Source organism: Dasypus novemcinctus, chromosome 13 (assembly GCF_030445035.2).
Source record: "Dasypus novemcinctus isolate mDasNov1 chromosome 13, mDasNov1.1.hap2, whole genome shotgun sequence".
Lineage (NCBI taxonomy): Eukaryota > Metazoa > Chordata > Mammalia > Cingulata > Dasypodidae > Dasypus > Dasypus novemcinctus.
In genome coordinates, this window is record NC_080685.1 from 13484927 (window position 1) to 13511846 (window position 26920).

General features: G+C 36.4%; 1 protein-coding gene across 1 annotated transcript in view; it reads left to right on the top strand.

Annotated features, from left to right (window-relative positions):
* The window catches only part of HEATR1 (HEAT repeat containing 1), a 70790-nt gene that overhangs the window by 24267 nt on the left and 19603 nt on the right, over positions 1 to 26920 (top strand). The window contains exons 15-29 of the mRNA XM_004473133.5: positions 2298 to 2509; positions 2788 to 2909; positions 3517 to 3708; positions 5442 to 5625; positions 5781 to 5917; positions 6632 to 6824; positions 8986 to 9155; positions 17155 to 17313; positions 18589 to 18831; positions 19109 to 19240; positions 22618 to 22721; positions 22881 to 23024; positions 23688 to 23806; positions 23902 to 24023; positions 25143 to 25271. Coding sequence (XP_004473190.2) covers positions 2298 to 2509; positions 2788 to 2909; positions 3517 to 3708; positions 5442 to 5625; positions 5781 to 5917; positions 6632 to 6824; positions 8986 to 9155; positions 17155 to 17313; positions 18589 to 18831; positions 19109 to 19240; positions 22618 to 22721; positions 22881 to 23024; positions 23688 to 23806; positions 23902 to 24023; positions 25143 to 25271 — 2362 coding nt within the window. The remainder of the gene's footprint in view (positions 1 to 2297; positions 2510 to 2787; positions 2910 to 3516; positions 3709 to 5441; positions 5626 to 5780; positions 5918 to 6631; positions 6825 to 8985; positions 9156 to 17154; positions 17314 to 18588; positions 18832 to 19108; positions 19241 to 22617; positions 22722 to 22880; positions 23025 to 23687; positions 23807 to 23901; positions 24024 to 25142; positions 25272 to 26920) is intronic.

Below are 26920 nucleotides of genomic sequence, written 5' to 3' on the forward strand. Positions count from 1 at the left end.
CTGTTTCTTTGTATGCTTTGTTATCTTTTTTTGAAACCTGGACATTTTGATATTTTAACATGTTATGTTATCATGGAATTTAGACTCTGAGGCATCTGATACTAAAACTTGTCTCTGTTTAGTGTTATCACATAGCTTTCCTTGAAAGTCAGGAGTTAACACCAAAAAGGAAAGAAAGAAAGAAAACATCTTTCATAGTCTTTGCAAATAAACTTGTGCAATCCATACAATGAGTTCAGAGATTAGCTCCAGGCCAAGGTGTAGAGGCCTTCCTGATCCTTTCTATACATGCTCTTGCTTTGGATATATACATGTTGCCACAGGGATTTCCCTGTTTACAAGGTTCTGAATTTTCTCTCTTCCCTAGGAAAGAATTTCCTCAGGCACTGTACTGTATGTCCTATAGCCAGTAGTCCCTTGCCCCAGGCACCTACTTGACTGGTATCCTACATTCTGCAGGAGAGCTCTGTGAGCCACTTTCTACATGCTGGGCCAGTCCTGGAACAGCCAGTCCCTCAGGCCACCACCAGACAGATTTTAGACCAGACCTTTCAAGCTCTCATTTATGTGCACAAGAGTTATTCTGTTCCTTCCGGAACCAGGACCAGGTATCTGCACTGGAGTGAGGGCCGGCTCCATCTGAGCAGTGATGGGAAGGACCAGGCAGGGCACCATGAAATTCTACTGCTTTCTAGTAGACTTTTTCTACTGCTTTTTCAAGTGCTCACCTTGCTACTGTATTCTCTGTTTTCTGAAACTTTGAGAAATATGTTTCTGCCAGATCTTCCTGGTTGTTCCTAGCTTCTGTGATTGGGTAGAACCCTGAAGAGCCTTACTCTACCATCTTTTTTTTTTTTTTTAAGATTTATTTAATTCACTTATTTTTCCCCACCCCCTCATTTTTGGCACTTGCTGTGTCTGTCCGTTTTGTGCTCCTTTTCGTTTTTTCAGGAAGCACCAGAAACCTAATCCAGGACCTTCCATGTGGTAGGGAGGCACCCAGTTGCCTAAGCCATCTCTGCTTCCTGTCACTCTGCCATCTTGAATGAGGTTGGCCCACTGCTGATCTGAAATTTTTTTTTTTTAAATATACTTAGATTCCATAAAAAATATAGGGGATTCCCACATACCCTGCTCCTCACATCTCCCACACTTTCCCACATTAACAACATACCTCTTAGTGTGGTACATTCATTGCAATTAATGAACACATTTTGGAGCAATGCCACTAAGCATGGATTACAGTTTACATTGTAGTTTACACTCCCTCCTGCACAATTTTCTAAGCTGTGAAAATATATATAATGGCTTATATCTGTCATTGCAAGGTCATTCAGGACATTCCTAGGACCCGAAAGTGCCCATGTATGACACCTGTTTTTCCCTCTCGCTGCCCTCAGAATCTCCAGTGGCCACTGCCTCCAAATCACTGATATGGTTTTTTCCATTGCTAGAATCACAGTGAGTCTCTAGTAGAATACCAGTAAGTCTACTTTAGTCCATAGTTCATTCCCCAATCCAGAGGATTCTGGGATGGTGATGTCCACTCCACCTCTGATTGAGAGGGGGCTTCCATCCCTTAGGGCTGATGGATGAGACTCTCTTGCTTGCAGGTATAGACTCTCTCGGTTCCTTGGTATGGTGGTTGTCCATCATCACCTCCTTTTTAATGTCGAGAGTGAGACCAATGAACTGGGAAATAGGTGCTGCACCTCCATTGAAATTCAGGGCCCATTTGGCACAAGGACAACCCAAACACTTCTCTTGGACGTACGCCTCCCAAATCTAGTACTAATTATAGGTTCAAGTAGAAGGACAGAAGAGCCATGTGTAGGGAAACCACAACTGAGTCCAATTCTGTCACTCTGGGTAGCATAAATTCCAGAGTAGCACCCACTGGCAGGGCACCAGACCCCTGAGCTATTTGCCCTGACTTTAGTGTCTGGATGTGTCCAGAGCCCTCAGGAGCTCCGCTATTCAGTGAGATCTTCTGAGACGTGCATAAGCATTACCTCTGGGATGACCTCCTGACTCATTTTGAAGTCTCTTAGCCATGTAAACTCATTTGTTTTTACTCCCCCCCCCCCCCTTTTGGTCAAGGTCTTTTTCAGAAAGTTGCATTGCTAGTTGGTGCTTGGTAATAATCCCTCGGTACCAGGGAGGCTCATCCCCAGGTGATGAATATTTTTGATAGGGAGATTAGGATATTGTCAGTTGAGCTGTAACCATATATTGAATTTTTACTGAAAAGTCTGTAATGTGTACCTCTCAACCAAATGCATGTCCATATCTTTTAGGTGCAAAGTGCTGGAGATAGCAACAGACTTACTAGTTAAAGAAGAAATAATGAACGAAAGCACGCAGCTGTCAGATCAGGTGGTGGTGCAGTTGCTTCCGTTCATGATCATCAGCAGTGAAGACAGGGAGTCTGCGGAGATGAAACTCGCTGTATACTTATCAAAATCAGGAATTTGCGCTCTACATCCTCTCTTAAGAGGATGGAAAGAAGGTGTGTTGTGTTTTAGAAATAATGAACAGATATACTTTAAAAAGAAATCTAAGCTTGGCCATATTGTTAATTTGAAGCCATGTTTATGTTATACCACAGCAAGATTTTTAAACATTTTTGCTAAGACAGACAACTTCAGAATTGGAGAAAAGGAAAAATTAAAGACAAACCGTCATAGGAAAATAGTAACATTTTTGCCTAAATATCCTTACTTTGTAAGATACTTTAGGTAATGTTGGTAACATGAGCGCTTTCTGTAAACACTTTTTTTTTAACAGCTCTTGAAAATGTGACTAAAAGCACAAAATCAGGAAAAGTAATTGGTGTAGCAAATGAGAAGATGATTCAGTTGTTGGCTGACAATATAAAATCAGGCGCTCCGTCTTCAATGTTAAAAATAGTAAGCATGCTACTAGGTGCACCCCCTGCATTTCCTTCTCTTTATCATTCGCAGCTTTTGCTTGACTAGAGTCTTCTTTTTTTTTTTTTGGATTCTTGAATCTTTGTTTTGCTTTAAATATGTAGTATTGTTTTGTGTGTGCCATGCTTGGAATCCTTAACTTTTTTTTGTTTTTTATTTATAGAATCCTTAACATTTCGAATCTTTTTTTTTCAATGTGATTCTGTTTTAGACCAGTAAGAGAAATGTGTACTTTTCCCCTTCTTTGTTCTCTCTCATTTTAAATATTATAGTCATGTTTATTTGTTAAAATGGCAAAATACAGTTTAAAGGAGGAGAAAATTGCCTTAATGGTAAATACCTTTGTTAAGGTGTTAGATGTGTGATTTAAAAAGCATTTACCTAGTTAGTAAGTGCAGTTATGTTCTTTACAATTTCTGAAATTATTTATTTGTATAATTGGAAATCAGTGCTTACTACTTTTTTAAGACTTTATATTTGTCATCTTATTTTAAACACGTATTACCTCTGTTAAGGCCTGAGATAGGATAAATTGTTTTATGAAAACCAAGAACTGGCAGTAATGGAGTATGTTTATTTTTTTAAGGTGGAGAATTTAATAAGCATTGGCGAAAAGGAGTCCCTTACCCTGAAGCAGAAAGTGACTTTCCATGTGATCATGTCTGTGCTTATCTCTTGCTGTTCATCTCTAAAAGAAACTCACTTTCCATTTGCGATAAGAGTCTTCAGTTTATTGCAGAATAAAATAAAAAAGTTCGAAAGTGTCATTACTGCAGTGGTAAGAAGTGCAAAGTCTCTGAAAAGTTGAATGTTGAGTAAAACGACAACGTGGCCTATTAATCATAGCAAGACATGAAAATTGGAGGCTGAGATGTTGAGTCTTTTGATACTAGCTAGAATAGTGGAATAGGTGGCTATCCTGAATTTGCAGAAATTTAATTGAGTTGTATTACTTCAATATTAGAAATTTTATATCCAATGTTTGAGTCTCCCCTATATTTTCTTGACTTTGTTGTTATTTCAGCTAAACTTAAATACATTAAGTGATGAAGAATTCCCTTCATATATTAGTGCTTAAACAAAATACTATATTGGTATTGCTTACTAAAAATAGACCTTTTTTTAAGAATTAGTATTTAATTGGTGTTGATAAAAACATTATTAATTTTAATATTATATTAGACTTGGATCTCTCTAGCCTATTTATTTGCTTTGACAATAATACTAAGTAGCATGTTTTAGCTGTTTATATTTTTATCTACTACTACCTCTTGAGTAAATAGTTTCTTTTAATATCTGTCATGTATAATAGTAATTTATTTTTTGTCCTCCAGACTTCAGAGGGCTCCTCATTATAGGATTTGCTAAATGAATAATATCTTCTTCATATTTACATATACCCTCAGAATTTAATAAGACCTGGTTATATTTTAAAAGTAGTCCAGATGGGACTTTTTAATCTCTACCTTCTTTATATCTTTTGGATGTGTGATAACCTAAACTGCATTTCTTGCCAGTGTTAAAGGTGTGGACAAAATGGACATTTTATAAGTTTTCTATATAAGTTATATAAGTAGATAATAGGATGTTTCCTTTTCATTTTTTTTTTTTCTTTTTTTTTTTTTTTTTGAGGTACTGGGGCCAGGAATTAAACCCAGGACCTCATATGTAGGAAGCTGGCACTCAACCACTGAGCCACGTCAGCTCCCTTGGATTAGTTTTTGTTTGTTTGCTTGTTGTTTGTTTTTGTTTTTAGGAGGCACCAGGGAACAAACCCAGGACCTTCCCTGTGGGAAGCAGGCGCTCAACCACTTGAGCCACATCTGCTCCCTTGTTTTGAGTTTTAATTACCTTTTCTGAGGGTAATGAACATTTTTTTTTCACAATAGCAGCAAATCACACCAATCATACTCCTCGTTAAAGACATTATGAGTCTGGTTTTGGATAAATAAAGTCCAATTTACTACGCTGCACTTGTCTACGTAGAATCTCATTTGTTACTTCCCTGCATCTTACGTTCTTTTGCATTTGCAGTATAATCTCCAAACACCTTAACATTTGCTTCTCATTTAGAATCCTCTGCAAGTTTGGAGATTTTATCGTGTACCTTACTCAGATTACCAATAAAAATGTGAAAGAGTAGTTCCTTTAAGGTTCTTTTGGCAATCTTTCTCATCTTTCTGTTTTGAAAAATACCTATTATTTCTACCCTTCGTTTGATATAAAATTTATGAAATTTATGAAAACTTTCTTTTCAGAGTGATTATTTTAAGAAAAAGTAGACAAGATGAAGCCATGGTTAATTTATCTGTGTTTCTTGTGAATAGCATTAGTTAGAACTCTTTAGAAATATGATTAAAACTGTTAATCCTCTTGCCACCAAAACGCATATATAGATGAAATTATGCATATTATCCAAAGGACTCATGTATCCCTTGCAGTCCACTCATATAACCCAGGTTAAGAACCCCTTTAAGTTTGTACTGGTTTTTGTTTCTTTTAACATTTCAGGAAATCCCCCCTGAATGGCATTTTGAACTGATGTTAGACAGAGGGATACCTGCAGAGTTATGGGAACATTACATAGACCAGCTCAACACTGCCCAGATGATTGCTGTGGAGGACTCAGTTTTACTCATATTTTCACTGAAAAATTTTATTCATATACTGAAGGCTCCTAAGTCTTTTCCTAAAGGTAATGCCCGGCTGTAAATGTTATGGACATAATACTTTCGATAGCTGAATAGAGTGGCTCCATGACTGTTCTTTGTCTTGAATGAAAAGTTGTCAACAGTATGTTCATGTAGATTTATGCAGTGTTTGTCTTTCTTTCTCTTCATGTCCACATAGGTGATAAATGGTGGAATCCTGAACAACTGAAAGAAGACAGCAGAGACTATCTATGCTTGCTCATTGGGCTCTTTGAGATTATACTTGGTGGTGCTGAAGCTGTTCATTTCCGGATTCTGATGAAACTTTTCATAAAGGTACTAGGCTCATACCTTTCAGGCATCCAGCTATTTTAAGAAGATATTGTAGATTATTTTAGATATGATAGTTTATACTTGGGAAAATGTGGGTAGACTTTCCAACAATGAAGAGTATATGATAAATACAAACCCTGTAAAGTAGTGCTGTAATCATGACACCAGTCAGTAAGTTGGAAAGACTTAACATTGCTGCATGCCTGCAGTGTTAGGCCCGTTATTTTATTTAATAACCACAACACGCTGGACAATGTGGTTGATTGATGCCATTTTGCAAATGAGAAAACTGATGTTAAGGGAGGTTATTTAGCATTTGCAGAATCACTAAGTTGAGAAATTTTGTCACAGGCACCCGTGGCCTCCATGTTGTCAGAACTGACCTCTGTCAGCAGCATTAGGCACAGTTGAAGTTGATCACTTCATCTTTGAAGGACTTCCTTAATGAGGCTCCCAGATATCCTTGCCTTGGTTTTTACTTTGTGTCTTCATCTTTGTTGTTAAAATATGTTCAAGTGCATAATTACAGTGAATGTCACTGCTGTTCATTTGCATCCTTCCCAAGAGTACCAAGTATAGAATAATTTTGTGTCTGCTTAGACAAAGCAAAACCTTGCAGTAAATCATTTTCTATAATTTGTACACTAGTGAAGAAAAGATTTGGAACACACTTTTAAAAGTTGAAGAATTAAATTTCACTCTTTTTTTTTAAATTAGGTACATCTAGAAGATGTTTTTCAGTTATTCAAGTTCTTTTCTATTTTATGGACCTATGGTTCTAGCCTTTCAAATCCACTCAACTGCAGTGTGAAAACAGTGCTGCAAACACAAGCTCTTTATATTGGTTGTGCAATACTCTCTTCTCAGAAAGCACAGAATAAGAGTCAACTGGCATCCATATCTTCTCCAGGTATTTTAAATTGCATTTATTAGTTTTGTCATGACCAACTGTTAATACTTTCTCTGTGTAGCTTATGTAGGTTGTAGTTTGGAGAATCAAAAACTTTTCTTGAAATAACATATATATATATAAAAGCTTCTTTCTGGTTACTTTAAAGTTTTTAAATGGTAATTGCAGAAATTCACAAAATACAACCTAATTTATTAAGTTATCTACTATTAAACTTGTGGGTTTTCAAAAAGGTTTTCCCTGTGTTTGTGTGTGTGTGTAATTTAGAGATCATAACTCTTCCAGTTTTCTGTTTAGTTATGAATTATCCACAATGCATTGACATTAAAGGCAGTAACTCCTGAGAACTCTCTATGTCTTTGCCTATTTGCAGGACCAAAGGACTTAAATTTCTCAGTGGTATGGCTGTAAGATAGATGCCCTAACTAGCCCTGCTGCCTTGTCATTTGTCTCCTCCCACCCCTTCATAAAGTGATTTTATATTTATGCTGTGTATACATGTTATGGTACTTCATTGAAATCTGGAGAGCTGCTCCTGTTTTGCTTGGAAGCTGAAAGATAGAGATCCTCAAGCTGAAGGTCTCTTTAGTCTTTGCCCCTGCCTTCAGCACTTTCTACTTTGAGTTGACAGTGAGCTTCTAACCAGACCTGTCTGTGAGGTTTATGTAAGGAGATTTTGATAGTTAGTTGTCTGTTTTGATATATTTACAAAAATATTAGGACATCCAAAAGAGAAGGTACTGCTAATTCTTTTTAATTAATGGCAAATATAGGGTATTATATGGATTAAGTTTTTGTCAGTGACTCAGAAATGTAACCCCCATTTACTAAATCTATGCAGATCTGTATTCTAGCTCTGAGTCTAGTATATAATCTTTTCACATAGATTTTTAAATGTAAGAAAGTTTCTAAAAGCTGATTATTTAAATACTGTGACTTACCTATATTGGATTCTTTTACCTTACTAGAATATGATAATCATTGTAGGTAGTACTTTGAGTTTGTCCTTGAATTTGGATTTGTTTGGAAGCTCTGCTTCATTCTACAGAGAATGTTAATGAATACATATCTTATCTTGGAACTCTTTACTGTGCAAATTCAACTTTCCAGCTGTTCATTTTTAAATTTGTTTTATAAATTAACCTTATGGAGACCAGAAAGGATTCCCAGCTTTCGTAGTTGAAATGAACTTCTCAGACAGGTTTGAAAGCTTGTCAAGTTCTTACTTAGCATTCAGGAAGTGGCTTACTTTCTAAATTCTCTAAGAGTATTTAACCATTGATCAATTCCAGCAAAATATAAATTTCCAAAAGTTTTCCCAGTAGATAGAATGAAATAAAACCTAAATAACTAAATACCATGAAATGAGTTTAGATGTCTCTTTGTCCCAGAGATCTCTCTTTAAAAAAAATAAAAACCCTGGTTCAGTTCCCACAGTTGCATTCTACCAGGTCTTTGAGATTCTGATGCTGTTTATAACTGAGTAGGGCATAGTGAAAGAGGGGATAAGGTTTGAGATTCTTTGTCAAAAACTAATATAATGACATCAAAATTGACCTATCTAAAGATTTCAGGCAAAAGCAGGATTATAGGCCATCTTATATAAAATAATTTGCAAATAGAATCCAGTAGCGTACTTTAAAAAGCAAACATTTGCCCAGATGAGAGTTCATTCCACGAAAGCAAAATTAGTTCAATATTAGAATCTCTCTTAATGTAATAGGCCGTATCAATATGTTAAAGGAGAAAAACTGTGTAATTGCATCCAAAGATCTGAAAAGGCATTAGATAAAAATCAGTACTTATTTTTTAATTAAAATGACAGCAAAATAAGAAGAACATGATAAAACTATTTCTCAAATCAACAACTTTAGCGTTTTCACTTCATAATTGGGTAACAAAAGCATTCTTTTTATATTCAGAAATAGGATTATTATAATCATCACTATTATTGAATATGGTTCTAGAAGTTTTATTTGGTAGAAAAGACAGTATCAAAAACTTAGGGAATGTATGCCTATATTTAAACAGTGAATGCCCTTCAAGAGGGAGTTTGAGTTGGGAGAAGAACTTTTTATCATGTAACCTTTGGAACAATTTAAATTTTGTACTGTATAAATTTTTTTAAAGTTTACTTAAATTACTTTCCCTTTGGTTTTAGTGGTGATATCTCTACTCATTAATCTGGGAAGCCCCATAAAAGAAGTACGTAGGGCTGCAATTCAGTGTCTTCAGGCCCTCAGCAGAGTGGAATCCCAGTTTAGTCTGCTAATAGATCACTTGGTTCCTAAAGCGGAGGAGATCACCTCAGATGCCAACTATGTTGTTCAGGTAAACCTACTAGCAAAGGGATGGAGTGTTCGCATGCCTGTCTCCTTTTTAATGTTTTTGTTTGTTGGGATTTCAGTCAACTAAGTCTTTGACTTTTAAAACTGATGTGTATGTATTTGCACATCTTCATATTTTTTAAAGGCAGCAATACCTTTGGGACTGAAGTTAGAAGGAGCAATGATGTTATTTTAAAGACAAACTTAAAAGGTGTTTTATGAAGAAATAGTAATAAGGAAATAAAAATATTGCCTATATGTTTGAATTGTGCTATCCTTTCATTGGGTGATAGACCAGTGTTTGGCTTTTGAGGGTAAGCCAGCTGGTGAGGCATTGATACCCTCTCCTATTGAGTTTTAAGGCTAGGTGGGGGTGAGACATTGTTTTCCCTGGAAGCCTACAGGGGACTAAAGAGAACCTGCACCCTCCCTACTGACCTGGACTGGTAGCTGAGTGGAAATATTATTCCTGCCTATGAAAAGGGATGGTGTGGCCAGCTGAGAGAGGAGAGCAGTTTCTGAGCAGGTTTGAGTTCTGAGACTTGGCTCTGGGTACCCTGCTTTGAGAGGGATTTCTTTAGTACACTGATTCTACACTGCCCACCTGAGTGGGGTTCCAGTAAACACATTACCCATAGGGTTTGAACAGAGAAGTTGGCCAAAGAGCACTATCTGCTGACAGACCAGGAAAGTACACAAAGAAAGGAAAAAGTAAATAAATAGAAGAGGAGGCTTCTTGGTACTTTTACTGAGCCCCTTGCCAGGGTTCCTGTAAACTGGTCTGCACTCCATTACTGGGACCATGGCCCTGGTTTGAGCACTTAGAAAGGGGCAAAAACTTGCTTTAAACTCTAAAGACCTAGAACAAGTTTAACCAGGAATCAAAGAACAGTGGTAACACACAGCAACACAACACTAAATCCCTAGGCAAGAGAGAAAAACTGACCGTAAAAGTAAACTCACCATCATAATCAGGTGCCTAGACATCAGCAAAAAATTATAAGCCATCTTAAGGAAAAGGAAGATATGGCTTAGGCAAAGGAACCTACCAAAGTTCCAGATGAGACACAGGATTTGAAATAGGTAATCAGTGATGTTCATATAAATGAAAATCAAGGAGTTGAAGGACAACATGGTTAAAGAGACAAGAGTCGTTAAGAATACACTGCACAAAGACAAGAATTTGAAAGCTTGAATAGAAAAATGACATGGAAATGAAGGCAACAGGTAAAATTAAAAATACACTAGAGGCATATAATAGCAGATTTGAAATATAGAAGAAAGAATCAGCAACGTAGAAGACAGAACAGCTGAAATTGAAAAGAGAAAAGAATGGAAAATTTGAACAGGGGCTCAGAGAGTTGAATGATAGCACAAAGTGCAGCACCATACGCATGCCATGGGAGCTCCAGAGGGAGAAGAGAAAGGAAAGGGGGCAGAAAGTATTTGAGGAATTAATGGCCAAAATTTTCCCAACTCTCATGAAAGACATGAATATACATGTTTAAGAAGCACAGTGGACTCCAATCAGAATAAATCGAAGTAGACCTACTCCAAGACATTACTCTTCAGAATGTCAAATGTCAAAGATAAAGAGAAATTCTGAAAGCAAGAAGGAAGAAGAGAAACATCACATATAATGGATTCCCTGTAAAATGTAATGCAGATTTCTCATCAGAAATCATGGAGGTGGGAAGACAGGATTATGATATAATTAAAATACTGAAAGAGAAAAACTGCCAGCCAAGAATTCTTTTTCCAGCAAAATTGCCCTTCGAATATAAAGGTGAGTTTAAAATAGTCACAGATTAACAGAAACTAAGAGTGTTTGTAAATGAGAATCCAGCTCTGCAGGAAACACTAAAGGGAGTTCTATAGCCTAAAAGGGAAAGACAGGAGAGAGAGGCTTGGAGGAGAATGTGTAAGTGAAGACTATCAGATTAACCAAAAGGGTAAAAAGAAAGACAAAAACAAGGTATGACAATGAAAGTCAAAGAAATTGGTCAAAGTAAATAATGCATTTACAGTAATGTTTGAATGTTAATTCATTAAGCTCCTCAATCAAAAAAATACAGGCTAACAAAATAAAATAATGTTTTGAAAAGCTAACAAAAAATATAGACTGACAGAATGGATTAACAAAACAGCCATCTATGTGCTTTCTGCAAGAGACTACTCTCAAACCCAAGGATACAAATAGACTGAAAGTGAAAGGTTGGAAAAGATATTTCATGCAAATAGTAACTAGAAAAGAGCAGAGGTAAATATACTAATATCAGATGAAACAGACTTTAAATGCAAAAAAGTTGCGAGATGCAGAAGGCTGTTATATACTAATAAAGGGGACAATCCAACAGAAAGGAGTAGCAGTAATAAATATCTATGCACCTAACCAGGATGCCCAAAATACGTGAAGCAAACTGGCAAAACCGAAAGGAGAAATAGACATCTCTACAATAATAGTTGGAAACTTCGACATACCAGTCACATCAATAGATAGAACAACTAGACAAAGATAAAAAAAAAATTAAAAAAAAAACAAAACAAAACAGAGAACTTGAACAATATGATAAATGAGCTAGACCTAACAAACATATAGAACATTGCACCTCAAATCAACAGACTATACATTCTTCTCCAGTGCTCATATTGGGCCATAAAATAGGTCTCAGTGAATTTTAAAAGACTGTAATTATGCAAAAGCACCTTCTCTGATTATAATGGAATGAAACTGGAATCAATAATAGGAAGGAAAGGAGGAAATTCACAAATATACCGAGACTATAAACAATCAGTGGGCCAAAGAAGAAATTGGAAAAAAATTAGTAAATATTTGGAGACAAATGAAAATGAGAACCAAACTTAACAAAACTTAAGGAATACAGTGAAGGCAGTGCTGAAAGGGAGATTTATAGCCCTAAATGCCCATATTAAAAAGAAGAAAGAGCTAAAATCAAAGATCTACCTGAACAAATGGAGAAACTAGAAAAAGAACAGCAAACCATTTCCAAAGCAAGCAGAAATAAATAAATTTAGAGCAGAAAAATTGAGAACAGCAACAAAAAAAGAGAATACATCAATGAAACCAAAAGCTGGTTCTTTGAGAAAATCAATAAAATCAGAGAACCCTTAGCAAGACTAACAAAGGAAAAATAAGAAGCAAATAAAATCAGAAATAAAAGAAGAGACAGCTGATCCACAGAAATAAAAGGGATCATAAGAGATATTATGATAAACTGTATGCCAATAAGTTAGACAACCTAGATAAAATGGACAAGTTCCTAGAAATGCATGATCTACATTGACTTTACAAGAAATAAAGGAACCCAAAAAACCAATTACAATCAGAGGAATTGAATCAGTTATCAAAAATCTTCCAACAAAGAAAAGTCCAGGACCAGATGACTTCAGAGGTGAATTCTACCAAACATTTCAAACATTTCAAGAATACCAATCCTGTTTAAACTCTTCCAGAAAATTGAAGAGGGAGGCTAGTTACCCAACACATCTTCTTTTTTTTTTTTTTAAGATATATTTCTTTCTCTCCCCTCCCACCTCCAGTTGTCTGTTCTCTGTGTCCATTTGCTGCATCTTCTTTGTCCACTTCTGTTGTTGCCAGCGGCATGGGAATCTGTATCTCTTTTTGTTGCGTCATCTTGCTGTGTCAGCTCTCCGTGTGTGCGGCGCCATTCCTGGGTAGGCTGAACTTAACTTTCACGCTGGGCGGCTCTCCTTACGGGGTGCACTCCTTGCACGTGGGGCTCCCTTTCGCGGGGGACAACCCTGCATGGAGCGGCAGTCCTTGTACGCATCAGCACTGCGCATGGGCCAGCTCCACACGGGTCAAGGAGGCCTGGGGTTTGAACTGCAGATTTCCCATGTGGTGAATGGACACTCTTAACCATTGGGCCAAGTCCGCTTCCCCCAACACATCTTATGAAGCCAACAACACCTTAATGTGAAAGCCAGATAAAGATAATACAAGAAAAGAAAATTGCTGACCAATCTCTAATGAATGTAGATGCAAAAATTCTTAAAAAAATACTTCCCAAAGAAGTCAACAGCATATTAAGGTAATTATATACCACAATCAAGTGGATTTTATTTCTGGTATGCAAGGGTGGTTTAACACAAAGAAATGCAGTTAACATAGCACACTGCATTAACAAGTCGAAGGAAAAAAAATCACATGATCATCTCGATTGTAGAAAAGGCATTTGACAAAAGACATTTTTTATCAAGTGTTTTTCTTGATAACACTGTGAAAGATATGAATAGAAGGAAAGTTCCTCAAATTGATGAAAAGCCTATAGCCAACATCATATTCAATGGGGAGAGGTTGAAAGTTTTCCCTCTAAGATCCAGAATAAGACAAGGATGCCCATTGTCACCTCTCTTGTTCAACATTGCTAAAGTTCTGTTAGAACAATTAGGCAAGAAAAATAAATAGCATCAAAATGGAAAAAATTAAAATTCTCACTGTTCACAGATGACATACTGTATTTAGAAAATTCCTAAATATGTACACCAGAGCTACTAGAACTAATAAATGAGTTCAGCAAAGTGGCAGGATACAAGATCCACATGCAAAACTAAGTATTTCTATACACTAGTAATGAACAATCTGAGGAGGATATTTTTAAAAATTCATTTACAATAACAACCAAAAACATTCAGATATCTAGGAATTAATTTAAGCAGGGACATAAAGATCCTGTCCTGAAAAAACAACAAAACACTGCAAAAAGAAATTGAAGAACTAAACTAATGGAAGGACATTGCATGTTCATGGATTACAAGGCTAAATATTGTGAGGATGTCAGTTCTACCCAAACTGATCTATAGATTCAATGCAATCCCAAACAACAGCCTACTTACAGAAATAAAGAAGTCAATCACCAAATTTATTTAGAAGGAAAAGAGGCCCCAACTAGCCAAAAATATACTAAAAAAGAAGAGTGAAGCTGGAGGATTCACACTTCCTGACTTTGAAGTATATTACAATGCTACGATGGTCAAAACATGGTATTGGCATAAAGATAGACACATTGGTCAGTGGAATTGAATCCAGAATTCAGAAATAGACCCTGACTTTTATTGTCAACTTATAGGGACGGAATGGTCCCTTCAACAAATGGTGCTGGGAAAACTGGGTATCTATAATCAAATGAATGTAAGAGATGGGGAGCAGATAGAACTCTAATGGTTGAGCACCTGGTTCCAACATACAGGGTCCTCAGTTCAAGTCCTTGTACCTCCTAAAAAAGGAAAAATGCAAGAGGATCCTATCTCACTCTCTATTTAAGAAGCAAGTCAAAATGGATCAAAGACCTAAATATAAACGTCAGGGCCATAAAACTTGCAGAAAACAATGTAGGGAAACATCTTCAAGATCTTGGAGTAGATGGGGTTCTCTTAAACCTTACACCCAAAGTATGATCAGCAACAACAACAAAATAGATAAATGAGACCACCTCAATATTAAACACTTTTGCACCTCAGAGGACTTTGTGAAGAGAATGAAAAGGCAGCCTACTCAATGGGAAAAAATACTTGGAAATCACACATCTGACAAGGGTCTCATATCCATGATACATAAAGTAACCCTACAACTCACAAATGACCCAAATAAAAAAATGGGCAAAAGACTTGATAGGCATTTTTCTGAAAAAGAAATACAAATGGTGAAAAAACACATGAAAAAGTGTTCAACATCACTAACATTGAAGCTGCAGTGAGATATCATTTCACACCTACTAAAATGACCACTGTTTAAAAGATGGAAAACTACAAGTGTTGGAGAGGATGTGAAAAGATAGGAGCACTTATTCACTGTTGGTGGGCATGTAGAGTGGTTCAGTTCTACAGTAGAATGGTTCAGTTCTGTAGAATGGTGACAGTTCTTAAAGAAGTTAGATCTAGATCTGCCATGTGACCCAGCAACACCACAGTTACATCTATACCCAGAAGAACTGAGAGCAGTGACATGAACAGACATCTGCACACTGATGTTCATAGCAACATTATTCACACTTGCCAAAAGATGGAAACAATCTTGGTATCTGTCAATGGTTAATGGATAAACAAATTATGGTATGTACACATGATGGAATATTATTCAGCTATAAGAAATGAAGTCAGGAACCTGGAGGACATGTTGAATGTAGCAAGCCAGACACAAAAGAACAAATATTATATGATTTCACTATTATAAACTGAATATAATGAGCAAACGCATGGAGTTAATAGCTAGAATATGTTACCAGAAAGTGGAATGTTGGGAAGTGGCTGTGGCTCAATCAGTTGGGCTCCTGTCTACCATATAGGATGCGAACCCAGGGCCTCCTTGTGAAGGCAAGCTGGCTCACGCCCCGTGGAGAGCTGACAGCCTGTGTGCTGCAGAGACCTGGGAGACAAGCAGATAGAGAAAAAACGTGTAGCAAATGGGCACAGAGAAGAGAAACAAAAGAAAGGAACAAGCCGCAAGGGGGAAATTAAATCAATCAATAAATCTTTTTTTAAAAAAAGAAAATGAAATGTGGTTAGAGAATGGAAAGCTTAGATTTAATCTATGCAGAATTGGTGAAAAGGTTGTGAATCTTTGGAAATGAATAGAAACGGTAAAAACACATCAACGTGTTTGTAATTAGCAATGTTCTTATGTGGGTATGACTGTGGTTGACAGAAAGTCTAAAGCTGTGTGTATCACTAAAAGGAAAGCTAAAAAATGAAACATGCAACTGTATAGCGTGGCAAACCATTTTTTGAAAAATGAGGATGGTTAATAGTGCATATACAAAAATGTTTTTCCCTGAAACAGAAGAGATGTACATTAACATTATAAGATGTTAATATCAGGGTGTATTAGTCAGCCAAGGGGGTGCTGGTGCAAAAGACCAGAAGTCTGCTGGCATTTATAAAGGGTATTTATTTGGGGTAGAAGCTTACAGTCATAAGGCCATAAATAGTAATTTACTTCCTCACCAAAGTCTGTTGCCACATATTGGATCAAGATGGCTGCCAGTCTCTGTGGGGGTTCATTCTTCCTTGTCCTCCTTAGGCTCCATGGTCCCACTCCTTCCGTTCTCACTGTAGTAGGTTAGCATAAGGTTGTCTCTCTCCCTGGGGCTCCTTTCTCTCCAGACATTCTCAGCTATTCAGGGCTCTGGTCTCTTTAGCAGCAAACTATCCAGCAATGGCTTGACTTTCTCCCTGGGGCTCCAGCGTACAAAATTAAAACCCTCTGTGTTCTCCTCCATGTATTTACTTCACTGTCTTTGAGCATCTGTTTTTATAGTCCACAGGCAGGGGGGGAGGGGTGGATTCAAACCAAGTTGTCCTAATAATGTGGTCAAATAAAAAACCTAGTCTGATTTAATAAAGTAGAAGTGAAACCTCTGAATCTAATACAGTCTAATATGTCCAGCGGAACAGACCAGTTTACAGACGCAATCCAATATCGATTTTGGAATTCATAAGTAATACCAAACTGCTACACAGGGTGATATTTGGGCAAAAATACAACCAAAGCAAACTGTGACCAGTAGTATATAGTAATGTATTAATAACTTTCCATCAATGGTTAAAAAAAAAAAAAAAAAAAGTACGCTAAGTGAAAGAAACTCCACAAAAAGTTCTACATATTATTTGATGCTGTCTATACAAAATGTAAATATAAATAAATTATAGAGACAAACATAGATTAACAATTATGTATAGTAGGAGAAGGATAAAGAGATTGAGAGGTGACTGCTAAAGGGGAGAGGGTTTTTGTTTTGTTTTTTTTCTTTTTGTGATGAATGTAGAACTCTGATTATACCAAATGCTCTTGATTATACACGTTAGATGAATTGTATAATTTATGAATACATTTCAATAAAATTGATTTAAAAATTATAAGCAATATCACATCATTTGGGAAAGACATCCATAATTAGCACATTAATCTTTGTAGTTCTTCTACCCTTTATCCAATTTTTTTTTTTTTGGGGGGGGAATCCTAGGATTTGGCTACTTTGTTTGAGGAACTACAGAGAGAAAAGAAACTGAAAACTCATCAGAAGTTGTCTGAAACCTTGAAACACGTACTTAATTGTGTATATAGTTGCCCATTTTATATTGCAAAAGATTTGATGAAAGTGCTTCAGGAAGTCAACAGTGAGGTATGTGTCCTTTAAAAGAATTGTATATTCCATGTGAAGTCCTGCTCCTGTATGAGGAAGACATTTGAAGGGTTTTATATGCTCTCTTCTTAATTTGGGAGGTGAAAGAGTTGAGGTGGAGAAAAAATACAGAAAACAAAAAGCAAATATTGGTGAGTTTCTTTCAGTTTAAAAATTGTTATTCCTGTCTCAGCATTAGCTTAATTTTAAACCAATTTAAAAATTGCATGGGGAAAAATACTAAGGATGCACTGCTGAAAGAATTATTGGTTTCTGTGTATTTTTCAAGTAAAAATTCTCCAGAAGGTAAAATATATTTAGACCTAACATGTCTGTGGATGCACTTCAAGTCAGTGAACATTCCAAAAGTTTGCTGTTTTCAAAATGTATATACTTATACATTTTCTGTGGGTGATATCCATAGTTTTAATTATGTTCTCAAGGTAGACTGTGATATAAAAGAAAAAGGTTTATTCCATCATCCTAGTGTTCTAAAAATGCCAGTGCTCTTCACCAGTATTGGACTGACTACAGATGTGGAGCACTAAAACAGAATTAAATTGAGAGAAGATCGTATGATTATGTTTTCCTGGTGGTAACAAACAGGTAGAATTTACCAACTTTGTGTTGCCCCAATATAGTTTAAACTAAGAGTTAGCAAACATTTTGTGTAAAGGGCCACATAGCAAATATTTTATGTTCTGCAGGCTGTACCATCTCTGTTGTGACTACCCTAGCACAAAAACCGCCATAGACACTGTGTAAGCAAGTGAGCATGACTGTGTTTCAATGAAATTTTACTTACCAAAATAGGTGGCCGACTGGATTTGATCTACAACCCATAATTTGCTTACCCCTGGTTTAGGTATTAAATTTTAGTTAGTTCTTAATTTACTAATACATAATTTGAATATTATAACAAGTGGGAAATGTTTGGGGTGGCACACAATGTTTTAGAGAATGCTGAATTTTTTTTAGACTCTAAAAATTTAGTTTCTATTTCCTGTTCATAAAAAGTCTTGAGGGTCACCCATGGGATTATTTCTCTGCTCATCTCTGAAGAATCAAGAGCTTGCAGGCATTATAGACTGAGCTACAGGGAAGTCCTGAGTGTTAGAACATGGGTTAATAACCATCTCTTTACCTAAGATGTAGTGGTTGGTATTTTTTCTCCAGTTAACCACTCATTTCTTCAGTATTTTATTTTTGGATGCAAAATAAAGTAAGCAAAAATATATGAAAGTATAGGTATTTAATAACTTTTCCCAACTTTAGATGGTGCTTTCTCAGCTATTGCCTATTATTGAAAAACTACTAGAAAAGATTGAGAAGGAGCCCGCCACTGTCCTGAAAGATGAGGCCATTGGTTTGCATCTCGCCTTGGGAAAATACAATGAATATTCGGTTTCTCTTTTACAAAAGGACCTAAAAAGTCTAGATTTATTTATAAAAGCTGTGCATACAACAAAGGAAATTTTCAAGGGAATGCCAACCATTCAGATCACAGCTCTTGAAAAGGTCAGTAATTTCTTTCAGAAATGAAAGCATTTTTAAGTTTGTCATGTTATATTTGGAGAAAGCAAAATTACTGGTTGACTGAACATGTTTGAAAGGAGCATGATATGTTTGACTCTTTATGCAAAAATGAATGTTGTACACGGGCAATTAAAGAGACAATTTTTTGCCATTAACTGACAAAATGGGGAACGATTTTATGTTGTGAGAGAATAAGATCGTTCTTGGAGTTCCAGATTTGTTCATTGAACTCAGTTGCCTTTTTTTCTGCCTTTTCTAGATTACAAAACCATTTTTTGCAGCTATTTCAGATGAAAAAGTTAAGCAGAAGCTTTTGGGAATGTTGTTTGATTTGTTGGTGAACTGTAAAAACTCACAGTGTGCTCAGACTGCTAGCAGTGTTTTTAAAGGGGTAAGCTGCAAACTTTCTGTAATTTGTTCATTAATATTTAGTCTCTTCTTCCAAGTTAACACATGTTGAAGTTTCCTCCATTTTATAATCCTTTTTAAAACGTCAAATGTTACCATCAACGAAAATCATGGAAAAGTAGTTCATCGAGGAGTACAAAATAAAAATTGAAAGTTTCCACCATTTTTGTTACTGCATGTAATATTTATAGTTTTAACCAGCTGGGGCGTGTGTGTGTGTGTGTGTGTGTGTGTGTGTGTGTGTGTGTGTGTTTGGATCTTACTTGTTTTAGGTGGGCTCTAACCTGTTTTATGCAAGGAATAGGGAATGAGTGGCTCAGTGTTTTAACTAGGTATATTAGTCAGCCAAAGGAGTGCTGATGCAAAGTACCAGAAATCTTTTGGCTTTTATAAAGGGTATTTATTTGGAGTAAAAGCCTACAGTTACAAGGCCCTAAAGAGTCCAACTCAAGGTAGCATAAGAAGGGCTTCCTTACCAGAGTGTTGATAGATGTTGGATTGAGATGTCAGGCAGTGTCTGCAAGGGTTCAGCCTTCCTCTTGCTCGTAAGGCTCCTGGGCCCAGCTTCTTCTGATTTCACCTGTGGGCTGGAGGGCTCCTTTCTCTGGGCATTCTTGGCTGCTCAGGGCTGTGCTCTCTTCAGCTGCAAACTATCAGGTGAATCGCTCATCTCTCTCTGGGACCCCAGGATCAAGTTTTCTCCTCTTCCGTGTCTATGGAGCTCTCTCTATTCCCGTATGTGTCTTCTCTGTGTATCTACTTCTGTGTGTCTCCTTGATGGAGTGTCTGTTTATATAGCTCATGAAGAGAGCAGGGATTCAAGCTGAGTCACCCTAATGACGTGGTGGAATCAACGCCCTGGTCTTTTTTTTTTTTTTTTTTGCTTATTTACCCCACCCCCACCCCATCCTGTTGTCTGCTCTCTCTGTCTATTCGTGGTGCATTCTTCTGTGTCTGCTTGTCTTTTCTTTAGGTGCCACCAGGAACCTATCCTGGGACTCTTCCAGAGTGGAAGAGGTGCTCAATCTCTTGTGCCACCTCAGCTCCCCAGTCTGCTGCATCTCTTATTGTCTCTCCTCTTTGTCTCTCTTTGTTACATCATCTTGCTGCACCAGCTGTCCACTTGGGCCAGCTTGCCACACAGGCCAGCACTCCTCCATCAACCAGCACTCTGCTTGAGCAACATGTGCTTCCCCAAATCCCTAATCTTAACGTAATTTAATAAAGGCATCTCAGTTGAATCTAATACAGTCAAAGGATATTGCACCCAGAGGAACAGACCAGTTTAAAAACAATCCGTATATCTTTTTGGCATATATAAATAATATCAAACTGTCACATTAGGTAATAGGTTATTTTACTTTATTTAAATGATTTAATATTGTTATGATGGACTTGGGAATCCATTGAAACCTAGCTATACATCTGAATAACCATCTAGGAAAGTATTGTGTTTTTGTTTTTCTGTTATAGTTTGTGTTTGTTTGTTTTTAGGAACTTACATTCACAAAAACAGATTATGGCGAAGCACTATAATCCAGATTCAGTATTTTTCAGAATTTTAACATACATACTTAATCTATCCCTTTTTCTTTGCCAGAATAATTTAAAATAAGTCTCAGAACATCGTGTACTTTCATCCCTATATACTTGAGGATGCATATTTTAAAAAGTGGACATTTTCTTATATGAATGCAATGTCGTTATCATACTTGAAAAACACTAACAATGATTAACAGTCGTAATTAGCAATAATACCCAGTCCACAATCATACTTCCCTAGTTGTCAAAAATATCTTTTTACCGTTAATTTCTTTGAATCAGAATCCAAACATTTAGTTGTGATGTCAGAACCTTTTTTTAATTTTAATTTCAATTTTTTTTCATTTTTTCAGTTTTTTTTTCTTTTTTTATTTCAGAGCCTTTTGTTTTGTTTTGTTTTGTTTGTTTGTTTTTAAGATTTATTTATTTATTTAATTCCCCCCCTCCCCCGGTTGTCTGTTCTCTGTGTCTATTTGCTGCGTCTTGTTTCTTTGTCCGCTTCTGTTATCAGCGGCACAGGAAGTGTGGGTGGCCCCATTCCTGGGCAGGCTGCACTTTCTTTCGTGCTGGGCGGCTCTCCTTACGGGTGCACTCCTTGCACGTGGGGCTCCCCTTTGTGGGGGACACCCCTGCGTGGCGCGGCACTCCTTGAGCGCATCAGCACTGCGCATGGGCCAGCTCCACACGGGTCAAGGAGGCCCGGGGTTTGAACCGCGTACCTCCTATGTGGTAGACGGATGCCCTAACCACTGGGCCAAGTCCGTTTCCCTCAGAACCTTTTTAAAGAAAGAGATTTCTCGACTGCGTATCTAAAGAACCTGATTCCTTCCTAGTTGATTTAGTTTCGCACTGGCAAATAGTTGTGGATAATTCTATATTGAGTTGTTAATTTTCCACTCTGAGATGTGAATATGGAATTGAGTGACTCTGGACTAGATAGGGGTACTATGAGAATCAGGCACTGTGTGATAATCAGGCAAGTCCAGGGTTGTAACTTGAGACTCAAGATAAACCAAAGAGATACAAGTGCATGATAGTAGAAGAGCTTGGTTAAAATGAAAATCTAAAGTTAAATAATACATATTGGCTAGTGGTAGATTGCTTTCTTGTTTCACCCCTCCCCACTTTTCTTTCTTCTCATTCTCATTTTTAGAGACTTGTAAGTCAATAAAACTAAATAATGGAAGGTGAGGCAGTTACACATCCAGAAAGTCATTTTTCTGTCTTAATTGAGTAAATCCTCATTATGCAATAATGTTTGATTTTATCTGCATATTTATTAAGGAATGTGGGAAAAAATTAAAGAGGATCACAAAAATAACACAGCAGACTAGAGGGCATATGACATGTTTGTTAGACATTCTATATTAGCCCAAAGGTAAAATTGACCTTAAATGTAAGGCAATTGTACTGTTTACTATAAAATTTATTTTGATTATCAAAATACACCATATGAACTGTTTATTTTATTTTGTGGCAATAAATATATGCCATGTAATGAAATAAGTATGGGCCATATCAGCACTATTCATATCAAGTAGATTTTCTAGATACATTAATTGAAACAAATTAAGGTATAGAACAATGCACATAATCTGCTCTTTTTGTTAAAAAAAAATATCTATTCAGCTGTTAATATATGGACAATTTCCAAAAGGATACGTTAGAAATTTGCCTTTGGGGAATGGGCTGGACTCTAGAGAAGTAGCAAGACAGTAAAATGGACATAAAAGTTTTTCATTGTATCTTTTAATCAATGTTAATTGCTCTAACCTTATCCCATGGAATTATATCATCAACCATTCTTTAATATTTCAGATTTCTGTTAATGCTGAACAAGTTAGAATAGAACTGGAGCTACCAGATAAAGCGAAATCCTTGGGCACAATACAGCAAACAAGAAGGCAAAAAATGCAACAGAAGTAAGAGCTCTGATTGCAGTAATGACATGGGGCATTGAATGTTATGCTACTGTTGTAAACTATTTTATACCCATTAGTTTGGTATAATTGGGTATGATAGGTTATATTTAGCATTGACAGCATTTCCTTTTCCAAATTCTTGTCTTATCTGTTTCTCAGAAAATCACAGGATCTAGAAACTGTTCAGGAAGTTGGAAGTTCTTACTGGCAAAGAGTAACCCTCATCCTAGAATTACTGCAGCACAAAAAGAAACTCAAAAATCCTCAGATATTGATACCAACTCTTTTTAACCTGCTTTCAAGGTAAAGACACTTGACTTTCATTATGAGAAAATAGGATTCTTATCCTTGCTCACCTTATTTTATTTGGCATTTTTTTAAATTGTACTACTAGCCTGTAAAATAAAGCAAGTTAAGTACTAGAGATGAAAGATTAAAAGAATGGTTTTATGTACCTGTCGTCAGTGCTTCAAATTGACCTTTATCCTGTGTTACATAGTAAATGACGACTTACCTTACATCCTGCTTTCCTCTTAAATTTCAATACCATGTCCCTAAGAATATGGTATAACCTTTTTGGGGCATCATTACTTTTACTTAAAGATGTAAAGTGACACCTACTGTGTTTTGTAGGTATAAAGTCTTAACTAGATATCTGTAGAGTATGCCATTGAATTATGGGTGTGTGTTTTCATCTGAAAAACAAATTCTCAAGCTTTTCCTCTAAGATTGCATAGAGGTTGATGGAAAGTGCAATAGAGAGGTAATCTGACATAAGCATCTCTCTATGTGAAAAAAAGATTAAGGAATCTTTCATCTTTTTTTTGTAGACTCTACATAAAATCTTTAATGTTAGTAGTGTATTAGTGATTCCATATTTGATATGAGTTCTGGATAGTGGTTTCATGACACTGAACTTGAACAACTTTTTCATTTCCCATCATCTCTTTTCCATGATTCCTGAAGGTGTTTAGAACCTTTGTCATCAGAACAGGGAAATATGGAATACACCAAACAACTAATTCTTAGTTGTCTGCTCAGTATCTGCCAGAAACTCTCTCCAGATGGAGGCAAAATACCAAAAGGTGTGTGCTTTTGTTGGAAAGGGTAGAAAAATTATTGACTTCAGCATATGAATGTACTGCCACTAACAGGGCTTTCCTGTTTCTTACCACTGTAGATGTTCTTGATGAGGAAAAGTTCAATGTGGAATTGATAGTTCAGTGCATCCGGGTTTCAGAGATGCCTCAAACCCATCATCACGCTCTTTTACTTTTGGGTACAGTTGCTGGAATATTTCCTGTAAGTATTAATAACTTAAGGCTTTAGCAAGAATTTCTGATAACTTTTCTTCCATGGAAAAGCATAGGTTTACACCATTGAGTTTAAACTTAATGGCTTTTACTGTGCTTTGGAATCATACAGACCTGGGTACAAATCTCAGCCCTGCCTCATCATAGCTGGGACCATATGAGTAGGTTGTTCTTTGTTCACCTCCTGTTCCCCTTTTTGTAAGGTGGAAATAAATAGATGATTTAAACTATTTTCTTACCAGGGTTTAGATCAGAGATTCTTAACTTGGGTTTATTCTTGAGCTTTAAGGTTCTTCTAATCTACTGAAATCATGTGTAAGATTTTATGTGGTGGGAGTTTTTTTCTTGGAAGAGAGTTCGTAGCTCTGAAAGGAGCTGATCATCCAGAAACAGTTACAAATCATTGGCGCTTTTTTTTTTTAACTGAAGTACATATACCATAAAGTTCACCCTTTCAAAGTGTACAATTCACTGGTTTTTAGTATAGTCACGAAGTTGTGCAACCATCACCGCTATTTTCATCACCTGCAAAAGAAACCTCATACTCATTAGAAGTCACTCCCCATCTCTCCCCAAGTCCCCCAGCGCTAGGCAGTGATCAGTCTGCTTTCCTTCTCTGAATTTGCCTAAGTTTGACATTTCATATAAATGGAAGCATACAAGTTTTTATGTGAACATGCTTTCCATTCTTTTGGATATATAACAAGCAGTGGAGTTGGTGGATCATATGGTAATTCTATGTTTTTAATTTTTCCAGTGCTAGACTATTTTTTCTCAAAGTGGCTATACCATTTAAAATTCACACTAACACTGTATGAGGGTTCCAATTTTTCTTTATCTTCCCCAATACTTGTTATCATCTTTTTTATTATAGCCCATCCTAATCTGTGTGAACCTGGTATCTTGTGACTTTGATGTGCATTTTCTTAAGGACTAATGATGTTGAGCGCTAATGATATTAGCCATTTTTATATCTTCTTTGAGAAATTTCTTTTCAAATCCTTTGCCAATTTTTATTTGGCTTATTTGTCTTTTTGTTGTTGAGTTGTAATGAATCCTTGATATTTGAAGTGTTTAAAATAGAAAATGTTGATGTTTTTTCTTTCAGGATAAAGTTCTACACAATATCATGTCTATTTTCACATTTATGGGAGCCAGTGTTATGCGCCTAGATGATACTTACAGTTTTCAAGTTATCAATAAAACAGTGAAAATGGTCATTCCAGCACTTATTCAGGTAAGCTGTCTTTATATGATCTTTAGCATCTTTTTAATTTATAAATTTTATATAGTATGAAATTCTAGTAGTACTAACAGAAAAAAGTCTATCGTCTGATAGAGGGAATTTACACATGCTGTGTGGCTTAATTTGAAAAATTAATGCACATTAATTTGGAAGAAATATCCTTTTATAGGTCAGTGAAGATAGGAACTTTCAGAGCTAAAATGGCATATTAATAGGTAGTTAAACATTTTAAAAAGTTCTGTGAGAGATAAGTACTCCAAGAGATAAGTGAGATATAGTCTCCGTTAGTAAGGAGTAATCAGTTTGAAATGAAAAAGGAACTTCCAAGTTGAAAGGCCTTGCTTGTCCATGTAGTTTTATGTTTACACCCATTTGTATTGTTAATGTTTTTCCTCATGCCATCAACCATCTTGGGTTGCAGCAAGTAATTAATTGAGCACCTTTTCCTTTTAGTGTTGCTATTAGGATTCTCCATGTCTAACAACTTGGTGAGTTCAGGACTTCTACATACAAGGAAAAATAACTCCATTTATATGTGCAAGTGATATATATAAATGCAGAAGAGTTCAAAATAGGGAAAAGCCCACATAGTTCAGCATCTCCAGAAAGTTTCTTAAGAAATATAATTTGAACTTGTGTGAAAGAAGGATAGGCAAGCTTCAGGTCAACCAAGATGGCAGCATAAGAAACTCCAGGGTGCTGTTCTCCACCAGAATCTTTGAACAAACTAGCAATAACAGAGCCATCTTCCTTGGAATCACAGAAAACAGTTAAAGGGTTGCAGTAACTGGATGACAGCCCAGTCAAGAAAATGCAACTTTAAAAATGGTAGGAGAGGAATGAATAATACAGTAAACCCAGAGGTGGATGAGAATTGTGCTTGATGGTACTGATTCAATAGTACAGATTTGTGAGCTAAAGCAGATGTACATCACTATTGTAGGGTGGTGGGAATGTGGAGAAGCATGAGAAAAATACAACTGGAGTGACCTAAGGAATGTGGGTAACAGTAATAATGCAATATTCATGCATCTATGCCAAAGATGTACTGTGTTGATAATGGGGGAGTATGGAAAAAGTGTGCCAAATGTACACTTTGGACCTGGTAATAATCGGATGATATTATCTCATAATCTGTAAAAAATGTTCTACCATGGTGTGGTGTGTTGATAGGGGTGTTGTATGGGAATTCTGCACATGTACATGATTGTTGTGTAAGTTTACTACTTCAGTCATAAAAATATATTTAAAAAATAAGAAGAGGGTGGGTTAGGGGAAAATTCACCAAATTCAAGGTAAGGACTATAATAGTAATACATTGACAATATTCTTTAATTATTGGTAACAAGTGTCTCACAACAATGCAAAGTGTTGGTGGTGGGTTGATGTATAGGACCCCTGTATAATGTTATGCATGTTTGCTTTGTAAGTTCACAACTTTTACTATACACTTATTGTTTATGTATGTTCATGTATAAATGATATAAAATTATTATAATAGGATGGGTTGGGGAGAAAATACACTAAATGTAAGGTACTTTGGTTTGTAGTAATATTTTGAGGATGCTCTTTAATCATTAGTTAAAAATGTTTCACAAGGGAAGCGGACTTGGCCCAGTGGTTAGGGCGTCCATCAACCA